Source organism: Buceros rhinoceros, unplaced genomic scaffold (assembly GCF_000710305.1).
Source record: "Buceros rhinoceros silvestris isolate BGI_N320 unplaced genomic scaffold, ASM71030v1 scaffold13707, whole genome shotgun sequence".
In the NCBI taxonomy this organism is placed as follows: domain Eukaryota; kingdom Metazoa; phylum Chordata; class Aves; order Bucerotiformes; family Bucerotidae; genus Buceros; species Buceros rhinoceros.
Window position 1 is genome coordinate 64,068 of NW_010424049.1, and position 13,242 is coordinate 77,309.

Here is a 13,242-nt window from a genome sequence, read left to right on the forward strand (position 1 = left end):
GTATCCTCTAAACGTTTTTAAGGCAATACGTGCTCCCTTTACGAGGCAGATACTGAACTGCTTCAGTGGCAAATAGCCTGGCAAAATAGGGCAAATCTGTCCATAAGTCAATAGGAAGCGAGCAGTAAAAGATACCCTTAAGCAATTTTACATTTAAGAGCAACCTACTTATGACAAGATACATTAATTTCAATAGCAATAAAACCAGACAAGAGCATCTCCCCCAGTAACGCATTAGTTTAAAACTACTGATTACAGTGAGAACTTCGGTGATTTTGAAATACTAGCAGTGTCGAGAGTTACAGACTGAGACCTCATATAATCGGGGATTAGGTGTCTTTAATTTTTCATTGACCAGAATCTATCAGAAAAGGGAATGTGATAGCTTAATGGCTTCATGCTTAAATCTATGCAGACTGCAAACCAGTTGTGTCCTCTCTGGCCATCTGTTCCTCGATGGTACTTAATGATTAAGTCTAGTATTACAAGGCACCCTAACTTTAACTATAACATTGTTTGAATGTATTTGCTAAGTACAGTGAAATGCTGAAACAAGCACTTTGGGAAGGATTCTACACAAGTGTACCTCTCAGAGGCTAATAAAGATTGACTGTTCCTCTGCCTGCGTTTAGCTTACGAGAGCATAGTACTCACTTTAACACATAAATGTTGCTTCATGAATAAAGTTGGGGTTTTTTTGCAAAGTCCCTTGAGTTGGAGCACTGAGGCTCACTCGTGCTCTTCACCAAATAGTTACATAATTACTGATATCTGAATTTTTTTTATAGATTTCAAATGATAAAGCAGCATTTTCATTACTCGCTATTAGTAAGAAAATAATAGACACATACAAAATATGTTTTCCAAAGAAATTTAATATAGCAGTGTCCTTTTCCTGTCAAAGTTAAATAAAACCAGGGCATCACATTGTCGGAGAATATTCGACAATCTCCAATTTGCTTTAAACACTTGAAGCAACACGAGCCAAAGCAGCCCACTGAGGCCAGGAAGTTACCAGAAGTACCTCTGCAGATGGGACAAAAGGAGCACTGCCCTTCACCAGGGTAGTTTGATCATTTTTATAATTGTCAGTCATAGCCACAGGGGAGGTCTAAAGGAGTTGCACTACCAAAGAACGGGGCAGATTCTGAAGTACAATACTGGCAGTATCTGACCCTTGTGATCAGGCACGTTCTAGCAACATCGGTACAAGATGGCACACTGCAAACTCCTCCTGCAGCTATTGGTACAATCCATCTCTGCTGCCAAAGAGTATTTCCATGCTAAACCTATCAAAAAGATAAAGAAAAAAAAATCTTAACTCTTTTCTAAACCTCTGGCACATGTTCATCAGTATTACCATGTTGATGGAAATAGATTTAAATGGGTGACTTCCCTAAAGAATAATTCATGACATAGCCTATCCACCACTGAAGCATGTGCAGAACTAACTCGGCACATTCTTATCTGAAAAACAGACGGCAATAAAACCCTTCCACCTCTTCAAGAGCATCACGCAGGTCCTGCAAGCCCTGAGGCCGCAATGTATTGACGATATTGAACGACACGATGGCCTGGTGATACTACACAATGCACACATGACTATTACAAGCGGAGAGCCACAGCCTGACCTGCTGAAGACACAAGGGAGGTCTGCTCTAGAGTTGCTCAAGTGTTTGTTTTTGAATCCTGCTTAGCCACCCTATCTTCGCACACTTAACACAGGATCCAGTAAAAGGATGCTCTTATCCCACCATGCAATAGGCGAACAAACGTCATTTATTCTAACCACTCTTTGCCTTTTTCAAGGGCAACTATGACAACCTACCTCTTACCTGTAAAACACCTGTAATCCTACACTTGGGACAACACTGTCCAAGCAGCAACCAATGTGCAGTTAAAACGGTCATGTAGCTCTGCAGACATCTGCTCAAGCATCTAAAGATGCCACTAAAAATGCTGAAATGTCCTATACCACAAAATAAGGTGCACATTAATACACCAATTTAAGGGCACTTCGCTAACTCTGCACTTATGACTAACTATGCACTATGACTGTATGTGCCAGAAGGTCAACAGTTGTATCAAAGATTTTCTGGAGAAAACCCCACTTCCTAGGATAATGTCCAACATCATGAACTATGAGGCAGCTGAAGCCCTATGCCTGCTTTGAAAAAAACACAACCAAGTGGCCTACAACAAATCGCCTGGCTGTCAGGGATCACAGGGAACACTGCCAAGAACATCCGAGTGGAGTCTGAGCACGTGCAGACAGCTTTCCTACTCCCTGCCTCTGCTCTGCAGCATCTGACCAGGCCGACCTACTCACAGGGTAGCTGCACAGTGCCTCAGCTCTCTTGTTGGCATTCACAGCAGAGGAGCTGCCTAATTACTCACGGTTGAAGTGTGCTAGAATAGCTGTATCTGAAGCAGTGCCACAAGCCTTTGGGCCAAGTAACCCTGTCTCTCCCTTCTCCACCAGTATGAACCTGCTGCGCCTCACAACCTTAGGGCTGCTCTGTCCAACAACTGCTCTGCTGGGTGGTCCCACTGGTAGGGGGATTACTTGCATGACGAGATATCCCCTCACATCTGTACATTCCCAGATTTACACATGAATGCACAAACAGCCAGACAAAATCAGAGTATATTGACAAGGTCTGGTGACTGATGTTTAATTTCTTCCTCCCAAGGTCCAAGCAGAGTCCAAAAGAGCCCAGATTTCTTTTTTTTGTCCTTTCTCTTTTCCTTAACAGTAATATGGAAGGTGCATGCAGGTAAGCAGAATGCAGGAGAAAATAAGAGAGGAAATAAAACAGCTCAGCTCTCATTTACTAAGCACACTTTTGTGTCACTGAACTAACACCTTCCAAAAATCTTGCAGAGCAGCAGATGTCTTTATCATCACATAGTAAGCAGCAACTTTACTACTATTGTTTCAACTCTACGACCACATGTACACTTTTTTGTACCATGTCAAAACCAGCAGCTTTCTGCTAAAGACTGAACACAACGAATCACTGCTCAGTGCACCGAGTAACCTGGGGGAGCTCACTGCAACAATTAGGAAGTGGAGCAGAGGCTGCTCCACAGCTAGTGAAAGGTAAACTGGCTTCTTCCAAGTTAAAAAGTTTCACTGATGGAAAGGCAAATCAACAGGACTCAGAGCATCACAGACCACCACACTGTCAGATGAAATAAACACTCCTGGCTATTAGATAATTGAGAATTCCTAGAAGCAGCAACTTGACAAAACTTTTTTTGAGCAAATAGATGAGAAGCAGAAAGTCTCTTGAAGCAGTGAAGCATGCTTGGCAAGCCTAAGTATCTTACACAGGTCATCTTGTTGAGATTTTCATTTGTTTGCTTGTTTGTTTTGAGGCTTTTTTAAATTGTAAAAGGCATAGTAGAAAATATTGTTTGAAAAGGTAGAATTAGACTGCTGCAGTACTTGCACTATGCTACCTTCCAAACTAAGTTAGATGGCAGGTCAGGATGCAAGAGCATATAGAGCCTACAAAGGATGAAAAAGAAAGGTGGACATACCACAGGAACAAAGTACTGAGGATGACAAACACTAAAGTTCTGCTTTTTATGTTAAGCATTGTGTGTTATTTTCTCTCTCAGGGTCAACTTTTTTCACTTCTGAAATCAGTCCAAATTAAGATCTATTCAGTCCAATACTAATTAACAGAGTAACTGAAAACCATCTGACACTGTGATTAACACCTCAGTGTAACTGTCAAAACTTAAACCACTACAAACATTTACACCCATAATAATCCTGTGACAACACTAAGATTAGCTTTACTTAAGGAGGCACTCACAGATCTCGATCACAAGATGCAGCATGACTTGATACCAAACATCAGAGCGCATTAAAGTAAGAAAATGTTTTTACAATATACCTTGCAAAGAACATTCTGCAAACATACAGGTAGCAGTTTGAAAGAACCATCAGAAACAGGTTAAAAAAAAGCAGCAGAACAGGGCCAGAAAGTTGTCATCACAGAGGAGCAGCAGCAAGAAGTGCAGGAGAGAAGCAAACAAACACTGCTCTTAGCAAACAACATTTGCGGAACTAACATGCTTTCTAAGATTAAAAGTATTAATATAAGGGGAAAATAACTTCAGGATTTAAAAGCAAAACACACTTATGCAGTCTTTACTTAAGCTTAAAAAAAAAGTCTTAAGAGATTATTAGGCTTATACATACAAGTTTTTCTCTTCCAACACCACAGCAGCATCTACATTGCTTTATTTGATAATCAGTAGCACCACCAAAAATAAGTTCTCCTTTAGGAAAATGTTCTCATGGTTTATTCTTTCCTTTGAACCCTGCTGAAGCCATAAATTCTCAAAAATAATTAGTTAGTATTTCCAATTCAAAATAGCCTGACCATTCTTAAACATCTCAGCACACTGAGCATTAAGAACACAGGAAATCCTGTTGGGAGATCAGGCCAACGAGATGACACCAAAGCTACCTGAACACTGCAGCTTCAGCGACTAGAAAGGTCTGAAGGTATAAAAAGCGTGGCACATAGATTCCTGTTAAATACTTTTAGCTGGAACACTATGACTCTAGGAATTCCATTTCTCATGAAGTACAATAAACCTTCTATAAGTGGCTTTAATAACACTAAATTATACATCTTCGTCTTTTTCCACACCAATTTTTAGACTACCAAGTGTCAGATCTGAGCCCTTTGAGCAGATTCTTGCAGAGAATGGGACAAATTCAAATGCAAGGCTCTTGGCCATAAGGGAATTGCCAAAGAAAGTAAGTAACATTTCTTGTAAAAATTTTATCCACTTGAGCAACTTCACTGCTTCAGCACAATAATTGAAACGCGTTGCAAATTTTGCATTTGCATCAACACATGTACAATCCCCTCCTGATTTAGATACAAGCAGACCAGCACATGAAGAACCTTACCCCTGTTCACTATCCAGAGCTACAAGATAAAGGGCCTGTAAAAGAAGTGCATTCTTTTCATCTTGAAACATTAATATTAATATTCTTGCTAAGATGCAAACCAGCACTTTTAAGTAAGGCATTTGTCTACATTCTATTGTATATCAGCTAGTATCTGTATTTTATTTTTCTCTGCCATACACAAGACTCTCAATATACAGCACGTATATTCCCAATCTACCAGGAAATTACACCAGACATTTTCTGCTCAAGGGCTTATTTAAGAAAAACAAAGACAAAAACTAGAGCAAATACTTCCCTGCAGCTGGAAATAAGATAAAATTCTGTAGTAAATCTAAGTGAACTCTATCTTCTGTCACTACAGAAAAGGAAGCAAGTTTGAGCATATCTAAATGCACAACACACGATGCAAAAATTCACTCAAGTTCATCTCTTACTATTTCCCAATCCAAAAATACAATGCAGGTTAATGCTTGCTTTTTGCTCAGAGTAAGCCAGGGGAAAGCACACCACCTGAGTTTAGGTCAAGCCATAGCCTTGCTTCCATTCAGTGCCTTAGCATCAATCAGTCCAATGAAGAGAAGCAGGGGCATTTCATAAATAACAACAGCCTAAGGGGCAACACCTCTTCCGAGCATCTTAAGGTGTAAATACAGCACTCTTTAAACCAAAGCAAAACAAGCAGAGACTCCCGCTCAGTTATTACCAAATAATCTCTGACCACTGAGGTCATGTGCTCTAACAAAGCAGCATTTTGAAAAAAAGTTTTGATCCCTAAGTAATTACTACACAGGGAAAAGTGGTGCAGTATGAAAGACAAGGGAGGCAGCAAATTGGTATTTAGTTTAGAGAAAAAGGAGGAGGAACCAAAAATAAGAACATAGGAAAGAATAGAAAGCTAAAAAGCCCCTTAACACAAAAAACCAGAGGAGGAAAATCTAGAAGCAAGCTTCTCAAATTTAGCATAGGATTAAGATGTGCTTCATGTAGCAACCAATTTGTCAGTTAACTAATTAGTTTTTAAAAGAAAGATCAGGGCACAGCCATACTTTACAAAGCTTTGTGGTGTTGAGATCCCCAACCTGGCCATGAAACCTAAGAAACAGCCCTGCCAGTCAAAGGTGCGAGCTGATCAGCCCCACTAAGGTGTTTGGAGCTAACCAAAAGCTCTGGAACTCGCTGCTGCTCTACTGCCAAGAAACAGGGCAACACTGTAGGGTGGCTCAGCCACCCGGGCAAATTGACCTTTCTGGTTAAAAAGTAGAGGAGAACAGGTTGTGTATTGCCTTTCCTTACAACACGGGGAGCCAGGACAGCGGCTGCACAGCAGCAGAGGAGGTAAAGAGCAAAGCCAGCCCTGCGGGCAGAAATATTACAGCCAGAATAACTGGAACGGGAAAACTCACCAGCCTGAATGCTGGGTGCTGCTAAGGGCAAACGATGCTGAGATGAGCCACTCAGCCACCTCCCCTGAACCGCAACAGCACACAGCACAGTACAAAACTGGGAAAGGCCTTCCTCTGGCATTCCCCACGCAGTCCTGTGACTTCAGCTAAAGCCAACTCTGCCTTGTGTAAAGGCGGCTTTATTCAGTTGTGCCGCACTGAGCTCTGCATCTCCTCCGTCACCTCACTCAAGGCACCTCTGCCCTGGAGTCTTCAATGTAGTATACACTCGTCTCTGCATACAAAACAGCCTTAACTCAGCTACGTCAGAGCAGGGGACAGTTCCTTAGTACACTTACTCACCGTTCCTGACAATGAAACACATAAAATATATGTGTGGAAAGCTATTAGTAAGTTTATTTCGTTATTTTCATAGGGTGCTTTGATTTGGACTCGATGATCTTGAAGGTTTCTTCCAACCACATGATTCTGTGAAACAGCACGTAGAAGGTGAGCGAAATGCAAAATACCCTGAAAATAAAACTGTAAAGCCACAGTTGTTTCCTTGCCAGAATATTTTCAAAGCTGAAACAAGTTATTTTGATCTTGGATCTTTCACCTAATATTGCTATTTGTGGAGCAGGTAGATAGACTCAACAGAGCACCTCTGTATGTATTAAGGAATGTTTTCTAACTCAGCTTTTTTTCCCTGGCCCCAGCTACTAGCCTAGGCTAAGGGTGAGGTAAGTAGGAGACTAGGAAAAGAAATAAGCAGACTCACAGATACTCAAGATAGTACATGAAGAAGAGAACCAAGAAGTGGATGTATACATGCAGAGAAAGATTGGATTATTTACTGCCTCATCTTCACAATACTGCAAGAAACAACAGTGAACCACCTAACAGTTTACTGCACGGAAATAAATCAGAGCAGACAGGATGAAGGAGAGGGGACATCAACTGTGGAAAAGGGTATGAAAGCCATAAAGAACCTACTAAAAGAGATGTAAGGACAGGTCAAACATTTTAAGTATTCCACATTCGACCCACTTTTTTTCCTTTAGCTATCAAAACCCCAGGCACCCCAGAATTACAGGTGTCAGTCTACGTCCACTGCATTTTCCCAATTCAAAGCTCACTGCAGGCAGATGTTCACGCCTAAGATTAATCATCGTTACACTGTAAGAACTACCTTTCCCTTTTTTGTAATCAAAAGGTTTTAATTGCAACAATCTTGACCTTGGTACACATTTTGCTGGACTATTTATGAAAGAACCTGCTTCTTCACAAAAAAGCCTCAGTGTTCTTAAGGAAAGCTGAATTTCTAACAATCTAGGCTCTGCTGCTGCAGAACCACCCTGAAAAGCAACAACTTCGCCACACCAGATTCTCCTCAAGAAAGTGAGAAAGGTGCAGACTTAACAATACTTGACTTTTTAGTAAAATACATGCTATATTTTTACTGCCAAACTCACCTATTTCATTTTCTCCAAAACTTTTTTCCATTTCCCCACCCAGGCAGAAGCTGGCTGAAGCTGCCTCTCACTGTCTGGTCTTGACAAGAAAGAGTCAACTGGATTGGAGTGCACGTTCCCGCGCTCTCTCACAGAGCCAGGCAGCTGGCTCGAGCTCTAGGGATGGAGTCCAGTTTTCAGGGGAAGATATAGGCAAGCCAGAAGCATGGGCTGGCAAGCTCAACTGTTTGGAAAAAAGTGTACAAGTGAAGAGAAAGGGCTCCAAAAGCGAGTCAGCGCAGCAGGCTGCACATTCTAGGCACACACCACCAGAGATGGAAGGAAACAGCCAGTCCACCTGGAAAATTCTCTGGGAGTGAGGGGTCTGCACATGAAAAACACATCAGGGCATAGCAAAAGGGAGAAAACCAGAAGAATAATTAAATACTTTATCTTTTGAAGTATTTCCCACATGTCTGGATGCAACAGCTGCTATGGACAGTATCGAGTAATATATTCATTAAGACAGAAGTTAGGAACGGATTGCTGTGATGGAAGCGGAGAGCAGACCGGATTAACTCCCGTTTCAGAGGTTGGTTCTCCACATCACCGATTCTGCACATGGTATCTGTCCAGCAGTTTCTTGAAAACAGATCCACTTCCACAAATACGAAGCACAGTAAAATAAAACCAGCATAAGAGAGTTCCAAGCCTTTGTTACTTGACCGAATATTAACGGTGGTACAAATGGTATAGTGGCATAAATGGTATAATGGTATAAATGCAATGGAAGGCCCAACCTTGTAATTACTTGCAAGAGCCTATTTCTATTCAAAGGAACTGAGACTTTTGTCAGTTTGGGAACTGTACCTTGTACTACAAGACATTCAGCATTTCTTACACAACCCTACTGTAATTCCAATAACAAATATCAGAGAACAAGACCTATCAGAAATGAAAATAACCACCACGCAGGAAATGACTGTTTCTGTAAGGATACCTTGATCTTTTGGGATCAGAACAGTACATGAACAGTACAATACTAAGACTGAAAAAAAATGAGGTGGTGTTAGTCACATTCTGGAAAAAATACTTCTAGCACAATTAAGTATTATTCTACTATAACTGCACCTAGATGTGCAACAGGTGACTAATCCGTGGAATTATACCACTCCATTTATTTTAGTAGTACACACAGCATATTTTATTCAAGCACATGAACACTTCATAATGTCAGAAGTATTATGATATAGAGGTATAGTAAAGGTACGAAGTATTCTTGGTACGTTCCTCCACCTTCCTGCCATGGCAGAACACCACTGCAACCACCTCCAGCTTTTTGATTTATTTCCAAGAAGCATGACCCCTTTTTGTATCAAGGAACACAAAGATAAAGGCTCAGATTAGAGAAACAGATGGGTTTCTATCCCGAGGTATCAGATACTGACTGATCCCAGCAGAAGGTAGGTAACTGAATACTTTTAAGAACTGGACTTAAATTTAAACAGGAAATGAGAGACATTCTCTCAAGTTAGAAGCTAATATGGTAACACTGGAACTCCCCTTAATTAAAAATAAAATTAAATTAAAATAGTAACAAAAGCTTGGCCTGAGGCATCTCCAGCAAAGGAAGAGCTCTCCAGATGTAACTGGACACAGAACAGAATTGGTATAATTGTCACATGTACTACAACATCCAGAAAGTCAAAAGCAAAAGAGATAGAAGGAATGTCCTAAATTATTCTCTCTCATGTGTGAGGTACTAATAAACTCAATGCTGATAAAACCTGACCACTTCGGCACCATTACCCTGACACTATTCCAATGCTGACATTGATTTCCTCTGTCTGCATCATTACAATTATTGAAAATAAATCTGGTCTAGACAAGCACAAGGAGAAATAAATGCCACGCTAACAAACTCTCTCTCCCAGCTGACAGAGGGTAGGATTAACTCTTGCTTAACTGAACAAAAAAACCTTCTCTAAGTTACAAAGTCACTTTTCTGGATTGTCTAACTGTTTACAAACCATGCCTAATCCAATATTAACTCTTACTTCCATGGTCACGGAACTTGTTTTTTCAATGCTGACAAAAAAAAAGTATTAAAGTGTATCTATTGCAGGACCACAGCACCTCTTACAGCCTGTTTTTAATGCCCTTTAGAGCATCTCATGCTGCAATGGATTTCTGACCATAGGAACACCACCACATCACCCAGTCCTTAGCTGACAGGTACGCACTAGCTGTATCCTCTCACCAAAACATTAACAGCCTTAAATATCTCAAAATTAGTGTAAACAGTAAGCACCATATAACACAACTCACATTAAAACAACGCGAACAACTCCTAGTGCTTTACAGATCTTCCTGTGAACAGTTCTCTAGAGCTCCTAAGGGTGCCACAGCTCCTGACCACAGACCTCTAGTTCTCATGTGAAGTTAGTTACTGAGAGCTTTAAAAACACAAACAAGAAGCATTCTGAAGAAAAATATTTTGAAGTCACATGATACAAATATTTCTACATTTCCTCAGCACGTGGTAGTTAAGACTGCAAAGGAAAAAGAGAAATACTAATAAAACGGAAAATAGTGAAAATAAGTTACATTGATGATTAGTTGGACCTGCATCTTCTAAATGTTTTATGAACAAAGACACATGTTTAATAGGTGGATATCCAAAGTGAATAGGACTAGAGGTTTCCACAGTGACTTCATCAGACAGAACCTGTCTGGAAAACATGAAACATTTTTTCCCCCCCTCTTTCAATCCTGGCAAAAAACCCAAAACAAACTCACCTCACCCAAAGTAAGAATTAGTTTCCAGAACTGTATTTTAAGTAGTAATCAATCATAATCTATTTCAGTCCTCCAGAAATGTATTTTAATAAAAACAACCTTCCAGTGTAGTACCTGTAAAATTAATTCTATTTGTACGCCAGTGCTTTTACACACACCTCTAGTTTAAGGTGGTTTCCAATTGCCCTGACTACCAAACGATTTTATTTTAAATGTACATCTCCCATGTGGGTTTTTTTTTTTTTTATACACACACACACAACTCCTCCTAAGTAAGCCACAGTAATCATGGTATGGCGTTAAAGATGCACAAAGTCAAAGCCAAATCCAACAGAGTGCCTTAAGCATCCCTCTTGGCAGCTTCCCATTTCACATACAGGTATCTCACATACGTATCCGTTTACACTGTTAGCATGCACAAAAACTACTGATAAAGTTTAATTTCAAGAGTATATTCTGCACCCTGTTTCAGTAGCAAATTTGCCCTCCAGCTGCCCAACATCTTGACCAAATAGAAGCTCTACGTGTTAAATGTATGGTCATAATTGACCAGCTACTCAAATTATATGTAGTCCAAGGGGAAAAAAAAAAAATCAATTGTAAAATAAAAATAGTATGTTTCAGTGAATGTGTAATTTAAAATTCTTATTAAATTATGCCAGAAATGCACTCAAGATTTCTGTCAAAATGTTCAATTCCACCAAGTTTTCCATGTTTCTCAATATCCCGGAAGTGAATTCTTGGAATTTCAGTGGCGCAGAAGTAGGTGATGAAGAAAACTGTTTTCAAAAGGACGGAAATTCAAACTCAAATGTGGTAAAGTGTAGCTCTTTTTACACAGATCAGTTATACAAGCTGAATAACTACAGCAAACACTTTTAAAGTACTAAATATGAGTAAAAACTGTAACCAGAGTAAAGGGATGCCCATCACTGAGCAGTGCTACTGAGAACAGCTGCTCACGCACTGATGTGTCTACCCAGCCATCCACAAGTCTACATTTTCTCATACCTACACAAACAAAAGATGAATTTCTCTGTAAAGACTTAAAATATCAAAAAAAGAAAAAATTATGAAGAATTATTTTCTGCTGGCGACATTTTTATGATTATATCACTACACACTGGACGGATGCATTAACTCTGTGGCATTACAGCAGCAGTCAAAACGGATTAACAAGAAGTCACCATAGAAGTTTTTCCAACAATCAAGAGTTTTCCATGAACAATTTATAAAACCATGTAAAAATATTTCTTCTGTGGTTTATAGCCAGAAAACATTCTGTACTCTCAACTAAACTATCAGCTTTACTGCATAACTGCAACGTGCTCTAATTTGGAACTGTGAAAAATAAAGTGGAAGGAGGTAGAAGATGGTGCATTTGCTCAGTAAACAACATTAAGTGACTCGCATAGGACCCTTAAGTTGTATGTCACCTGAACTAAGAAATCTATTAGAATCTCATTAGCCACGCGAATTTATTCATCTAGAATTTTGTTTATGAGCATGACTTACAGCAGAATGAACCTTTACACTTCTCAGTGGAAATCTGGGAAACTATTTACAGTCATCCCACTTTCCAGGAAGTTCTATACACCGTGATTCAGCCTGTATCACACTACACATCCTGCAAACACAGCACTCGGGTACTGAACGGTAAGGAGTGTCGGCTACGCTCCAAAGTCTCCTCTTAACGGACCACCTGACTCACTCATATTTATCTTTCAAGTACAAAAGACAGAAATTTACCAAACGCAATGGGGGGGAGGGGGGAGAAGTGTTTTCACAGAAAACCAAAACTTACAAGAGAATCAACCAAAAACCAGTAAGCCCAGGGCAAACTTGCACACACTTACATTTGCAGCATGACTTCGTTCAGAAACACACCATCCACTAGCGCCACATATTCTTCCAGGTTGGTCCCATTTCCTCCAGCTAACGGTCCAAATGTCTTAACCTAAAACATAACCATCACCATCGTGACACTAACTCCATTCTCCGCCGCAAGGCATTTACCTTCAAACAATGAGCAAATAAAAGAATAATGTATGAGGAAAAATGAATGCTTACCCAGGTGACAAGAGGGCTAGACATGAACTGCTCCAGAAGCGGCGTGAATATTTCGTTCTCCATTTTACAAAAAGATGGTTAACATCAATGTAGCTCCTCCGATGCAAAAAACACGAGAAGTCCTTCACTGTAGCAACTCTCTGAAACGTTCCAAGGATTTAGCTGGAGTAAAGGAGCCCCATTATTACCATGCAACTGGCAACTGGGATTTGTCTTCCTCTTTCAAGAAAAAATGCATTTGGAAGTCCATCTATGCGGATTTCAGCCTTTCCATTGATGTCTCTCCCTTCCTACACACCGAAGCGGTAGAAGGAAGGAAGGAAAGAAAAGAGGGAGGCTGCCTACCTACTGGGATTCTGCATTAGACAAAAAAAAAAAAAGGGGAAGGAAAAATCTGCTTCAGCAGCGGCAGCTCCTCAGAAAGGAAGGAGAAATTCCAGCAAAACTCTGCAAGCTCATCCTGCCCCTTCCCCACAAAAAACCAAACCCAAACCCCGGGCGATGGGGGGCACCCCCACTCGCAGCTAAGCCCCCCGAGGCTGCTTCTGCACACAAGAGAATCCCTCTGCCCCCCCCGCCCCGCAACGGCACAGGC

General features: G+C 40.5%; 1 protein-coding gene across 2 annotated transcripts in view; it reads right to left on the reverse strand.

Moving 5' to 3' along the window:
* CCDC88A (coiled-coil domain containing 88A) overlaps nt 1-12,710 on the reverse strand; it is a 70,796-nt gene extending 58,086 nt beyond the window's left edge. For both annotated transcript variants that reach the window (XM_010140649.1, XM_010140650.1), the window contains exons 1-2: nt 12,648-12,710; nt 12,434-12,534 (exon numbers count right to left, since the gene is read on the reverse strand). In XM_010140649.1, coding sequence (XP_010138951.1) covers nt 12,434-12,534; nt 12,648-12,710 — 164 coding nt within the window. The remainder of the gene's footprint in view (nt 1-12,433; nt 12,535-12,647) is intronic.
* Nucleotides 12,711-13,242: the final 532 nt, after the last annotated feature.